This window comes from Vulpes vulpes, chromosome 1 (genome assembly GCF_048418805.1).
Source record: "Vulpes vulpes isolate BD-2025 chromosome 1, VulVul3, whole genome shotgun sequence".
Classification (NCBI taxonomy): Eukaryota; Metazoa; Chordata; class Mammalia; order Carnivora; family Canidae; genus Vulpes; species Vulpes vulpes.
The window spans coordinates 7,890,813-7,903,974 of record NC_132780.1 but is presented as its reverse complement, the minus strand read 5'-3'; the positions used below and the strand labels follow the sequence as shown (position 1 = coordinate 7,903,974).

The 13,162-nt window shown below is 48.6% G+C and overlaps 1 protein-coding gene across 3 annotated transcripts in view; it reads right to left on the bottom strand.

Moving 5' to 3' along the window:
* Window positions 1-13,162, bottom strand: part of SIPA1L3 (signal induced proliferation associated 1 like 3) — a 234,407-nt gene that overhangs the window by 18,500 nt on the left and 202,745 nt on the right. For all 3 annotated transcript variants that reach the window (XM_072751507.1, XM_072751505.1, XM_072751511.1), the window contains one exon: window positions 6,126-6,347. In XM_072751507.1, the coding sequence (XP_072607608.1) occupies window positions 6,126-6,347 (222 nt within the window). The remainder of the gene's footprint in view (window positions 1-6,125; window positions 6,348-13,162) is intronic.

Here is a 13,162-nt window from a genome sequence, read left to right as displayed (position 1 = left end):
AGAGAACACCCGGAAGGATGTGCCTTCTCTCAAGGTCCTGCCCGACAGCACCAGACATAATCTCTAATTTGCCCACGTTGTCTGGACTTGGGACATTGTCACGTTGTGGAATTAAACCACTCACAGCAGAAAACAAAGACGACAACTTACAAAGAAGGCTCTGCACTGAGGCCCCAGACAACAGTGATTCTTTCTTCCTGTGACAGGAGGGCCGGAGGTGGAAGGCAACCAGTGGCTCCGACTTGGCTGGGCCTGATCCCAGCTGACTCTGGGCTCTGGCCTCCAACTGGGGCGGCTCCCTTGGGGCCGAGTTAATTAAGCTAATTAGCACCACTGTCAGCCTGTCTGCGCTGGGGGCTGTGCCAACGAGGCTGGCGAGGATATGCAGGTCTGTACCTCAGGTGGCAGGCAGCTATTCCTGGAAGGATGGCTGGGAGAGGCCTGAGGAGTCGGGGGCTGCCCTGCTATGGGGTGGGGATGTTGGGGAGAGGCATTCCCCCCTGCTCCTTCTGCAGCTGTACTGAGCTGGACCTAAACCTGAGGAAGGAAGGAGGTGTCAACTACTAGATGCCAGTGCGTGTCAGCCCAGCCAACAGCAACTGGGTGTTTTCCTATGACTTGCTGAAATTCTCATGTCACCTCTGGAATACAGGTACTCCTGTCTTCCCCTTTTGAGGCTGGGGAAACTGAGGCACAGTGAGTTGAGAACACTCAGAACCCATATTTGCCAGATGCTCTGAGCCACCTCGATTCAATTATAATGGAAGTGGTGCTCGATACACATGGTTTGTGGTAGCAGTGGCTCCTGGTGACAAGGGCCTTCTCCCCAAGGGCTGGTGTATCTCGTGTGTGGCCGCTTTCTCTCCTCATGCCGGCTGTGAGAGACAGGTTCTACTGTCACTTCACCCTATAGGCGAAGGCTGGCGGTATCGGGAGGTTCGGACACACAGTGCTGGTGGAGCTGGGATGTGAACGGATGTGGTCTGACGCAGGGACTGCTCTTGACTGCAGTGATGAACCTCGCCTCCTGAGTGCTCACCCACTCCTGGGCCCCAGGCTGCCTTCACATAGGTCATTTTGGTTCCTCCCCTCAGTGGTGCTGGACAAGGACACTTGGGGCCTGGGTCCTCAGGTGTGACCCTGGGGCTGGCCCTCCCGACCACACAACAGAGGCTATTCCTGGAGGGTCAGCCTCCTCCCTGTGGGGCCAGGGGCCAATGGGGCCTAAGCATGTGTGTCTCACAACAATCCTACGTGGTGTGGCTGGCTGGTTTGACACTCAGAGAGAAGTGGTGTCAGTATGGCCATTCTCTGGAAGAGCAGAGGCCTGTTCCTGGTTGTGCCTACCTTGTGAAGGAGGCTTCTCAGGATGGCTTAAGGGCCAGTCCACAGGGGCATCTCCAGCCCAGCAGTTGGGTTGAGACTGGGCCATCGAGGAGGTAGTGCCCAGAAGAGCCAAGGGCTACTGGCTCCACCTCCCAACCTGCTGGCCTCTCCTGTCAGAAGGGAAACCTGTCAGTCCAGTCACACCCTCACCTGCTAAGCCCTGTGCAGCAAGAATGTGGTGCTGGGAGCCTCAAATGGATGAACTCACTAAATCCTCACAATCCTGGAGCCAGGGATGACTGTCTTCCCAGTTTAAAGAGAGGGAAAATGATGGTAGGGTAAGCAGCCAATGGATTCCCATCCTGACCCTCACACGCTGCTCTGCCCCTCTCATGACTGAGAGAAGGCAGGCCAATGAATTAATGAGTCCTGGGATGAAGTGGTCAAAACAGGGCTGTATGGCCATCCCCTGGAACAGAGGTGCTGGCCTGTCCCTCCCCAAGGATTGGCCAGGGCCTGCAGCAGAAGGGCCGAGCATGGGAGACAGAGCATAGATTCACTGTCCTTCACTAGCTCTGTCATTTGGTCAACTAGAGCAGGGGCCCAAATACAGAGGAAACTGTTCCCTCCAAGAGACCAGTCCTCAGGAAACATGAGTTGTGGCCCTGGATAGGAGTCCTCCTTGGATCTTTCATATAAGATGCTCTGTTAGCTACCTTGCTGGATGCGAATCCTAGCGCTGCCACTTCTGGCTGCATGACCTGGCTCTATACTTCTTTTTTTTTAAATTTTTTAAAAAAGATTTTATTTATTTATTCATGAGAGACACAAAGGGAGAGAGAGGCAGAGACACAGGCAGAGGGAAAAGCAGGCTCCATGCAGGAGCCCAATGTGGGACTCGATCCCGGGACTCCAGGATCAGCCCCAGGCCAAAGGCAGGTGCTAAACCACTGAGCCACCCAGGGATCCCCTGGCTCTATACTTCTAACAGTGCCTCAGATTCCTCACCTGGAAATAGGGGTAAGAACAAGATTCCTTGGCAGGCAGAGAATCAATGAGGCCAGGTCTGTACAACCCCAGCCAAGCAGCCTGGCTGAAAGGCAAACACCCTTGTGTTGGATGAGGACATTAGCTTTTCCCCGTGGAACTGAAATCAATGAGAAGGGAAGCAAAGAAAGTAGACAGATCTGGTAATTACTCCTGGTGGGGGTGGGGGATGAGCTCGTAATACATGGTGACCTGGGGGGATAAATCACAAAACCAACAAGCATAATATTTGCAGTGATTAGCCTTAACTGAGTGAATCTGGGCAAGTGATGTCACCATTCTGTACCTCAATTTTTCTTATCTGGAAAATGGGATGCAAAGTACTTGCATTTCATTGTTCTATAGTGAGGATTAAATGAGTCAATGCAGCTGAAAGGCTTATGACAGTACTTGGTATTAATATACGTAGGTAAATAAGTTATGCAAGTGAGTTCTTGTGCCTTGGGATAAGATTTCAGTGACAGCTTCATATACAGGGAAAAAAAAGTATGTTTAACCTCAAATAATTTAGCTTGAAGATGATGTTTTCTGGAAAACTAGGTTAGGTGACTCAGAAGGATCTTTAACAATGACAAAGACACTATCTCCAAAATGCTCAGAGAGAGTGTGAATAAAACAGTTTTATGAAATGCGAGTGTGTGAACAAAAGCAATTCTAAATTAACATATATCATCTTCTACATGTGATTTAAAAAATGAGGCTCCTGGCTGGCTCAGTAGGTGGAGCGACTCTTGATCTTGGGCTTGTAAGTTCGAGCCCCACATTGAGAAGAGATTACTTAAAAATAAAATCATAAAAAAATATATCTGTAACTAAATTATTGAATACAATTACAAGAAGCCATGACACTATTATGTGTGACCCCAAATATTTTATATATTGATATAGTAATATATTTTACATATTATACATATTTATGTATTTCATATATTTAATTTATATATGTTTATACAAACATACACATCCAGGGGTGCCTGGTGCTTGGTCAGGTAAGCATTTGCTTTCGGCTCAGGTCATGTTCCTGCAGTCCTGGGATGGAGCCCCGCATCAGGTTCCCGGCTCATGGGGAGTGTGCCTCTCCCTCTGCCCCTCCACCCAGGAGTACTCATGTACTCGCTCTTGCTCTAATAAATAAATGGAATCATTAAAATAAGTAAACATACATACCTATAAAAAAGCCTTGTTTGAATCTTACCATGGGGAAAAGAGGGTTTTTCCCCCGGGGCATATTTTCTGTGCACCTACTATGTATGTACTGGGCCCTGGATGGGGCTCACGGTATCTCTGCTCCCCGAGAATTCTTAGTCCACTATGGGGATAGAGAGGAGGCAAGCTGCTAGGAAATGATGGTCTGATGTGTCCTGGGACAGGAAGAAGCATGCGGTCTTGGAAGCTGAGCCTGGTGTGGGTTTGAAAGAGCTTCCCTCAGAATGGCATGTGTGTGTTAAGACCTGAGAGGCAGTATTTTGGGTCCCTTCCAAAAAAGATGTTGAAGTATAAACTCCAAGTATCTGAGTGTGGCTCCATTTAGAATTAGGGTCTTTACAGAGGTAACCAGAGCAAAATGAAGCAATTAGGATGGACCCTCAACCCAAGACTGGTATCCTTATAAAAAGGGGAAATGTCAACACAGAGACACATATCTAGGGAGGAGGCCACGTGAAGGCAGAAAATGGGGAGATGCATCTACAGGCCAAGGAATCCCATACACGGCCTGCAAATCACCAGCAACTGGGCCAGTAGCTCGAACAAATTCCCCTTCAGAGCCCTCAAAAGGAACCAGCCCTGCCAACACCATGATCTTGGACATCTGACTGAGACTACGTGTTTGGAGTTGGGCCACTCAGCCTGTGGTACTCGTTAGGGCAGCCCTAGTATGCACACAGGGGAAGGATGGCCGGGGCAGCTTGTGGAAGACCTCACGGGGTCGCAGGGTCTGACTCTCTGGCCACCCTAAAATTGGGGGCCTGTGGTATCTAATGGGGTTGCAGGGAGATCAAAATGAGATGCGTGGCTCATGCGTAAACTGAGGGAGCACCCAGAATGCCAGGAGGTCTATGGGTGTCTCGTGACTAAGATAGAGGCGTCTATTCTCCAGGAGAGAAGAGAAAAGTGACAGAATGATGGCAGGGGCTACATACAGCTGGGCAGATCCATCTGAGGACGTGGCATGAGACCCCCCCTTCCCCCGCCACTAGAGACAGCCACAAGATCTGGGGGAAGGGCACTCCAGGTGTTCAAGAACCCCTCCCAAAGGCCCTGACGTTGGCCTGGCCTTGGCAGCACAGGAGGCCAGTGGAGCAGAGAGAGGGAGGGGCAGAGGGGGAGAAGGCCGGTAACGCAGGGGCTGGGCAGGAGTCTGGGCAAAGTACACGCTGTACTAGTGCCTGGCATCAGATGTGCTTGGTCAGCAGGGCCCTGGACATCCACCCTGGGCGTGGGGGACACCGCTGGAGGTTCTGATCAGGAGAGCAGAGGGTCAGAGCCCCTGGCATGCCGTGATGCGTGGGAACTGGATTCTTGGGGTGAGCTCCCCAAGCTTGCCCGCCGACATCTGCAGGACTCACTTCTGTCTCCTGACACCTTTCTTCCGCCGAGCTCTGTGTCCTCCTCACATTTGAATGGCCCATCCAGGTCTTGAAAGACGGTACAAAGACCTGGATGGTGAGGACAGATTCCTCCCACCCTGCCCCAATGGAAGAGGAGCCTTGGACCTGCCCTATCCCTTACCAGCTGTTCTGACTCTGGGCCTCAGTTGCCTTATCTGTAAAATGGGGTGAATAATAGGTCCACCTCACAGAGTTCTTGTGAGAATTCTGGAAATTCATTCACATATACAGGGGCTTGGAACCGAGACCGGTACACAGGGAGCATCGGGTAAATATATCCTATTCTCCTAACTTAGAAGAGAAATCTTTCTCAGTGCACACGCCTCTCCTCTTTTCTGCCTTACAGCACAATGCCGCAAACGAGCCGAGCATAGCGCCCTCTGATTCTCCTACTCTCCTCTCCTGCACCCGAGGGACCTCTAGGAGGCTCACAGTGACCCCGGCGCACAGCCCATCACACTTGGGCTCCCAGGACCCATCGCTCACCTGGGATTCTCCTTATTCTCTGGAGGCTGAGGGCTCTCCGGCCCCGTCCTGCACCTGCCCCTCCTCTCTACCCACACTCCTGGCCTCGGGTATGCCTCCAGCCTTATGCCCCTGCGCTGACGACACCCCAACACCCCAGTTGCCCTCTCTAGCCTGATGTCTCTCTCATCTCCAGACTCCTCAGCCAACTGCCTCCTTGTTTCTTCTGTGCCTTGTGAACGTAACCCACTGGGGACCAAGCTCAGGGGCTCTCCCCACACCGAGCCTGCTCCTCACCGAGCCTGAGTCCCCATCTCAGCTCAAGGCAAGTCTGCCCTTCTGGTTATAGGACCTGGGGGTTCTTCAACCTTGCCTTCCTCTCAGCCCCAACACACTCTGCTGGCCAAACCCTGTGCTCCCCTTTAAGCATTTCCATCCCGAGGCCACCCGTCTCCTTCCTTGGCCCCCATCCTGCCTGCCCCCTCAAACCTCGTCTCCCGCATAGCAGTCCCCTGAAGGCCATGTCCCTCAGGCAGCCAAGGGACCTCCGTCCACAACTGTACTCATGGTGTGTCACTGGCCCAGCACCTTGCCGAACGAGCGAGGGGCCACCCTCTTCCTTGCCCAGAGACACCTGGCTCGGCTCCCACAGCCCCCGCTGGGTGGCCATGCACTTACTTCTTTGGGTCGGTGAAGGGGAGCGGCCGTGGCGGGGGCTCGTCCGTCCTCTTCCACCCCGTGGGGTGCTTATTGCGAACGGGCTGCTTGGAGAAGAAGGACTTAGGGACGGAGGCGGAGAGCTGGAAGGGGCTGGACTGGGCCAGCTGGGAAGGCCGAGGAGTCTCTGCGCTGGCTGTTTTGTAAACCTGAGCGGGGTAGCCTGCCCGCGAGCTCATGTCACTGCAGAGTAAAAACCAGAGGAAGTCTGCATGAATCCACTCCACATTTTGCAAAACTGATCTGAAACAATTCACCTTTGGGAAACACAAAGTATTCTTCACATGAGATGTACAAATACACTACAGCAATGGAAAATTCAAGCACAGAAGTTTGTAAGGAGGGGGCCTGGGTGCCTCAGCTGCCTACAGCTCAAGGGCATGATTCCGGGGTCCTGGAATTTAGTCCTGCATTGGGCTCCCTGCGGGGGACTGCTTCTCCACCTCTTTGTCTCTCATGAATAAATAAACTCTTAAAAAAAATGTCTGTATGGAGGAGAGAAGGTGAAGTTGCCTACACAGCCCCTCGTCGTACCCCAGGAATGCCCTTCTAGCACATGTAGTACCTCTCTGGGGATTAAAAAAGTCACCACCGTGGGTGGATGCACCCTGAGATTCCCTGTCTCCTGGGCACAGCCTACATAGCCGAAGATGGGGATCCTACCCGCCTGTCTCTAGAGGTTTCCATGGTTTACAATTTGCTCACTCTCTTGCTGCCTTGCACTTTCTCTCCTTTTTCCTATGTATTGCAAATACGCATGCGAATACAATTAGAGAGGTAGGAACTATTTTTTTTGGGGGGGGGAACGACTGTATTTTTCTATAACTGGGATCACATTAATATGTGATCTGTAATCACATTAATAAGTTGTTCTGTAACTTCTTTTTTACTTAAAATACAGCTTGCCAAGTAGCCTTTTCATTCAGATATTTTTTTGAGTACCTGCTATACATCAGAAAATATCTCCACTGATCTAATGATCTAAAACCACAGCTTGCTATTCCAAATGCTAGGTTCCCATGGAATCAGTGGTACAACAAACCCATGCTGCTAACCAGAACCCAACTTTTGGGGATTCAATTGTTCACTCCTCTGAGACAATGTGACTTTTAATACTTTTAAATAACATTCTAATTCCACTTCAAGTAAGAGGCATTTAATGGAAAAATTAATGCCTTTGGGGTTTAAGCCAACAAATCCTTTTTGAAGGTCAATTTAACAATATGAAGGGGTGGGACTTTTGACTATGATCAAATGAGGAGACTGGCAAAACCTCTCCCCCAAAGCACAAAACAGACACAACCACCACTTCAGCACTTTGGCAACTGACCAAGGGCATACGGCAGTCTAACGGTCATCTCTGCTTGAAAAACCGGTGTACTTCAGGTATGGAAAGAGGAAATCTGTGGCATTTGGGCGGGGGCTCCTCTCATCCTCCTGCCCAGCTCAATGAAAAAGGACATTCTGACATACCCAAACCTTTGGTACAGCATCAAGCATACTGACGTGTGCACGCCGAGAGTTTTAGGAGAAGTCAGGAAAGAGCAGAAAAAAGATTTAAAAAAATAGTGGCTGAAAACTCCCCAAATTTGAGGAAAAAAATTTGCCTACACATCCAAGAAGCTCCACAAACCCTAAGTACGGTAAATACAGAGACATATGTATCCAGAAAAACAGCTCAAAGTCAAACAGTGAGATAAAAATCTTGAAACAAGAGAAAAAGAATTCATCACATACAGATAAGCATCGATATAATTAACTGCTGACTTCTTACTGGAAACAATGGAATGGAATGTTTTCAGAGTGCAGAAAGAAACAAACCACCAACCAAGAATTCTGTATCCAGCAAAACTATCCTTCACATATGAGGCAAAATAAAAATATTCCTAGATAAACAGACTGAGAGCTTGACTGCCAGCTTATCTGCCTGGTAAAATAATAAAAGAAGTCCTCCAGGTGAAAGACAATGACTTCAGGGGTGCCAGGGCTGGCTCAGACCATGGAGAGTGTGACTCGATCTCGGGGTGGTAGGTTTAAGCTCCACACTGAAAAGATTACTTCAGAGAGAGAAAGAGAGAGAGAGAGAGAGACAGCAAGTGCGCATGAGTGCATGGGGGGGAGGAGTAGAGGGAGAGAGAGAAGCAGACTTCTTGCTGAGCAGGGATCCTGACTCAGGGCTCAATCCCAGGATCCCTGGACCATGACCTGAGATGAAGGCATATGCTTAACTGACTGAGCCACCCAGGTACCCCTAAAAATAACATCTTAAAAAAAAAAAAAAGAAGAAAAAAGATGAAAAGGACTCCAGATGGTGACCTGAATCCATACAGAGAGATGAAAGGTCCAAGATGGTAAATTTGTGTATTAGAATAAGACCATAGATTTAGGTTTTATTTCTTCTCTAACTTCCTTAAAGACATAAGATTGTAAAAGGCAGTAATAAGAGCACTATACTGTTGGGCTTATAACATATATGAATGTAATAAAATGACAAAAATAGCACAAAGGACGGGGAACCAGATGTGGCTATGCTAGAGAGAACTTTTTCTTTAAAATATTAAAAAAAAAATTTTTTTTTGAGAGGTGGGGAGGGGCAGAGAGAAAGGGAGAGAGAGAATCCCAAGCAGGTTCCATGTTCAGTATGGAGCCTGACTTACAACCTTGAGATTATGACTTGAGCCAAGATCAAGAGCAGGACCAACTGAGCTACCAGGTGCCCCTGGAGGAAAGTTTCTTTCTTTCTTTTTTTTTTTTTTTAATTTTTATTTATTTATGATAGTCGCACACACAGAGAGAGAGAGGCAGAGACACAGGTAGAGGGAGAAGCAGGCTCCATGCACCGGGAGCCCGACGTGGGATTCGATCCCGGGTCTCCAGGATCGCGCCCTGGGCCAAAGGCAGGCGCCAAACCGCTGCGCCACCCAGGGATCCCTGGAGGAAAGTTTCTATATTTTATTGGAATTATATTACTAGATTTGAGTTACACTGTTAACATGCGTATTACAGTAACTAAAAAAAAAGTAAAAAAAAAAAAAAAAAAAAGAGATATCCAAACGGTACAATAAAATAAATTTATTTAATACAAAGGTGGCAGTAAAGGAAGAACAGAGGGGCCCCTGGGTGGCTCAGTCAGTTAAGAGTCCAATTATTATTATTTTTTAGGATTTTACTTATTTACTCTCAAATAAATAAAATCTTTTTTTTTTCCCAAAGATTTATTTATTTATTCATGAGAGACACAGACTGAGAAAGAGGCAGAGACACATAGGCAGAGGGAGAAGCAGGCTCCCTGCAGGGCCTGATGCAGGACTTGATCCTGGATCCCAGGATCACAACCTAAGCCAAAGGCAGGCGCCCAACTGCTGAGCCACCCAGGAGTCCCAAATAAATAAAATCTTTTTTTTTAAATTTATTTATGATAGTCACACAGAGAGAGAGAGAGAGAGAGAGAGAGAGGCAGAGACACAGGTAGAGGAAGAAGCAGGCTCCATGCACCGGGAGCCCGACGTGGGATTCGATCCAGGGTCTCCCGGATGGCGCCCTGGGCCAAAGGCAGGCGCCAAACCGCTGCGCCACCCAGGGATCCCAAAATTTTATTTATTTATTCATGAGAGAGACAGAGAGAGAGACACAGAGACACAGGCAGAGGGAGAAGCAGGCTCCATGCAGAGAGCCTGACATGAGACTTGATCCTGGGTCTCCAGGATCATGCCCTGGGCTGAAGGTGGCGCTAAACCGCTGAGCCACCCGGGGTGCCCCAAATAAATAAAATCTTAAAAAAAAAAAAAGGGAACAGAGCAAGAAAGTGAACATAAGCAAACAGCAAAATGGGAAATGTAAATCTGATTATTAATAATTTCTTTCAATGTGAATGTTTCAACGCCCAAATTGAAAGAGATTGATAGACTAGATTAAAAGCAAGCTCTGGGACACCTGGGTGGCTCACTGGTTGAGCACCTATCTGCCTTTGGCTCAGGGCATGATCCCGGATCCTGAGATTGAGCCCTGAATCGGGCTCCCTGCATGGAGCCTGCTTCTCCCTCTGCCTGTGTCTCTACCTTTCTCTCTGTTTCTCTCGTGAATAAATAAATACAATTAAAATAAAATAAAATAGGGGATCCCTGGGTGGCGCAGCGGTTTGGCGCCTGCCTTTGGCCCAGGGCGCGATCCTGGAGACCCGGGATCGAATCCCACGTCAGGCTCCCGGTGCATGGAGCCTGCTTCTCCCTCTGGGATCGAATCCCACGTCAGGCTCCCGGTGCATGGAGCCTGCTCCTCCCTCTGTCTATGTCTCTGCCTCTCTCTCTCTCTCTCTCTCTCTCTATCTCTCTGTGACTATCATAAATAAATAAAAATTAAAAAAAAAAATAATAAAATAAGCAAGCTCCGACTAGATAAGCTTTCTATGATTTAGCAACATTTATTAATTCGGCCACGGTTATGAACTGGTGGGGGGATGCCCAGGGAACCATGGAGCGTACAACACTAGGAAAGGACCTCAGGTGATCGGGCCTCCCCAGGGAGGCAATGGCACCTGAGGTGAGAATTCAAGGATGAGTAACATCAGTCTAACATCTCTCAGAAACCCCTGTCACAGAAAAGCCTGCACAAGTACTTCTAGGCACATACATGGACAGTCACTGTGGTATTGTGTGTAACTGAGAAAATTAGGGGTGCCTGGCTGGTTTGATAGGAGGAGCATGTGACTCTTGATCTCAGTGCTGTGGGTTCAAGCCCCATGTCAGGTGTAGATTACTTAAGACAATAAATACAAATTTAAAAAAAAAAAAAAAAGTAAGTTAGATTTGGCTTGAATGTCTTTTAACATGAGATTACTAGATGCTCCAGGCACATCCTGATGATCAAAAACAAAGCCTGGGTGGCTCAGTTGGTTAAGCATCTCACGTGGGCTTGGGTCACGATCCTGAGGTTCTGGGATCAAATCCCCATCAGGCTCCCTGCTCCTTCCTCTCCCTCTGCCCCTCCCCCTGCTTGTGCTCTTTCTTGCTCTCTCCCAAATGGAAATAAAATCTTTAAAAATACGAAACATAAAGCAGAACAAAAAATGATACACCCAGCTCAAAGAAAGAGGTAGGTCTGTTTATGAAAAAGGACAGATGTCTGAGTGGAAACAAGGCTGGGAAACAAAGCATGACTCTGCTTTTTCTTTTTATACATGCACATATACTGCAGGATTACTGGGCTTTTGTTGTTTTGTCTTTTTTACAAAAAGGAACTGTACAGTTTTTTTTCCCCAACTGTGGGTCATGAAATCATTTTACTGGCTCTTGACCATTATTAAGGAGGAGAAAACCCATAAAACTGAACAGATAGGAATAAAAAAAATCGGTGTACCGCATGCAAGCTAAGTAAGGGTAAGTGTTTTGTGAAACTTCGTTCTGGATGTCCGTGTGGGGTTGTAACGTAAAGTGCTTCCCCTGTTTTGGGTAATGGTCAACAACCATTGCAAGAACTTGGCTGGTGCAGGTCTGGAGAAAAATCTCTGGGTGAGTGTGCACTAATTGGTTACCTCTGGTTACTAGTGATAGGGAACACGTACAGAATATAAGTGCAGTGAATCCACGTAAGTGGGGCAGGGTAAAAAGGCAGTGCAACGTGACACCCCGGTCTCCCTGCCTGAGGCCACCAAAACCCATCCTTTCCTGTCTTCTGCAGAGAGCGTGGGCACGCAGAAGTGCACGTGTGTGAGAGGGAGTGTATATCATTCCTGCTTCTCTTTGTGAAATAAATGGCAGCATATCATAAACTTGCTGTGCACCTTGCTTCCACTTGAACCACATATTCTGTAGATCTCTCCACGTCACTCCATACAAGACCCCTCTCGTCAATGGCTGTGGGGGGTTCACCCTATAAATCTATCGCTAGTGATTTTAACCCTTTTACTTTCCATGGTACATTTCTCTACCTTGCCATCATTCAGCTTTGGTGAGCTGAAAAAACAAGAGATGATTAAAGAAGGGGAAAAGATGAAGGTCCTTTTTCTCTGTCTGCCAGCCGGCTCCATCCACCACCTCCTAGAGATGGGTCTGACCCTCTCTGTGCCCTGTCACAGACACTGTGGGTATCGGCCTCATCCCCCCTCAACCTGTAAATGGAAGTGGATTTTACTTATCCCTTGCTTGAGGAAGGTGACCTGACACCAGTCAGCCCAGAGGGCAAATCATAACTGGGTGGTGCCACTTGTCTGGGATGGGGATGGGTGAGACCTCAGGGAACGTTTCTATGGAATGCCTGCTGGGTGATTTCTGGGGAAGATTTCTTTGATAAAAAACACACAAAAGACACTTGCAGGAAACATCACCTTCTCTTCCAGTGGACACCGTGACTACCTGGGTGAATGACGGCCACTCAGAGAATGAGGGGAGCTAGCCTGCAGGCTGACGGAGGCAGGTCAAAAAAAGCAGAAAGAACTTAGGTCTCTGAGCCAATATATTACAGTCGCGGGGCCCTCCCTAAGTTGGCACTTGGTGTTCTGTGAGATAGTGGACGTCCCTCAGCTGAGCTGGGATTTTCTGTTACTTGTAGCCAGAGGCACTCCCATGACTGGCTCTGTCTTTAGCTTCTCCGAGATGCAGTAGATGGTGTTTCACACACAGGATGGCCTCAACACAGAACTATCCCCCGGAATGTGCTATCTCGATCCAGCCTGAGGTGGAGTTCTCACCCCACCTACCCATTTCTTTCTGAAGCACCAGCATGGACAGGTGTCCTCCCTGGGCCTCAGCTGACACTTGAAAAACAAGGCAATGCCGTGTGGTTGGCAAGAATGTGGGCTGTGCTGCTCACCTGCCCCAGGTTCCAACCCCAGCTCCGAGTGACACACTGTGGCCTTAGCTCAGGTCCCTTCCCCTTAGTGAGCCTGTTTCCTCCTCTGAGAAATGAGGAAAAACAGCACCACTGCATGAGTCCCGTGTGCAAAGTTATATACGGATGTGGTATGCCCAGGGGCTAAAAGCCAGGGCTTTGGGCTCAGCCAG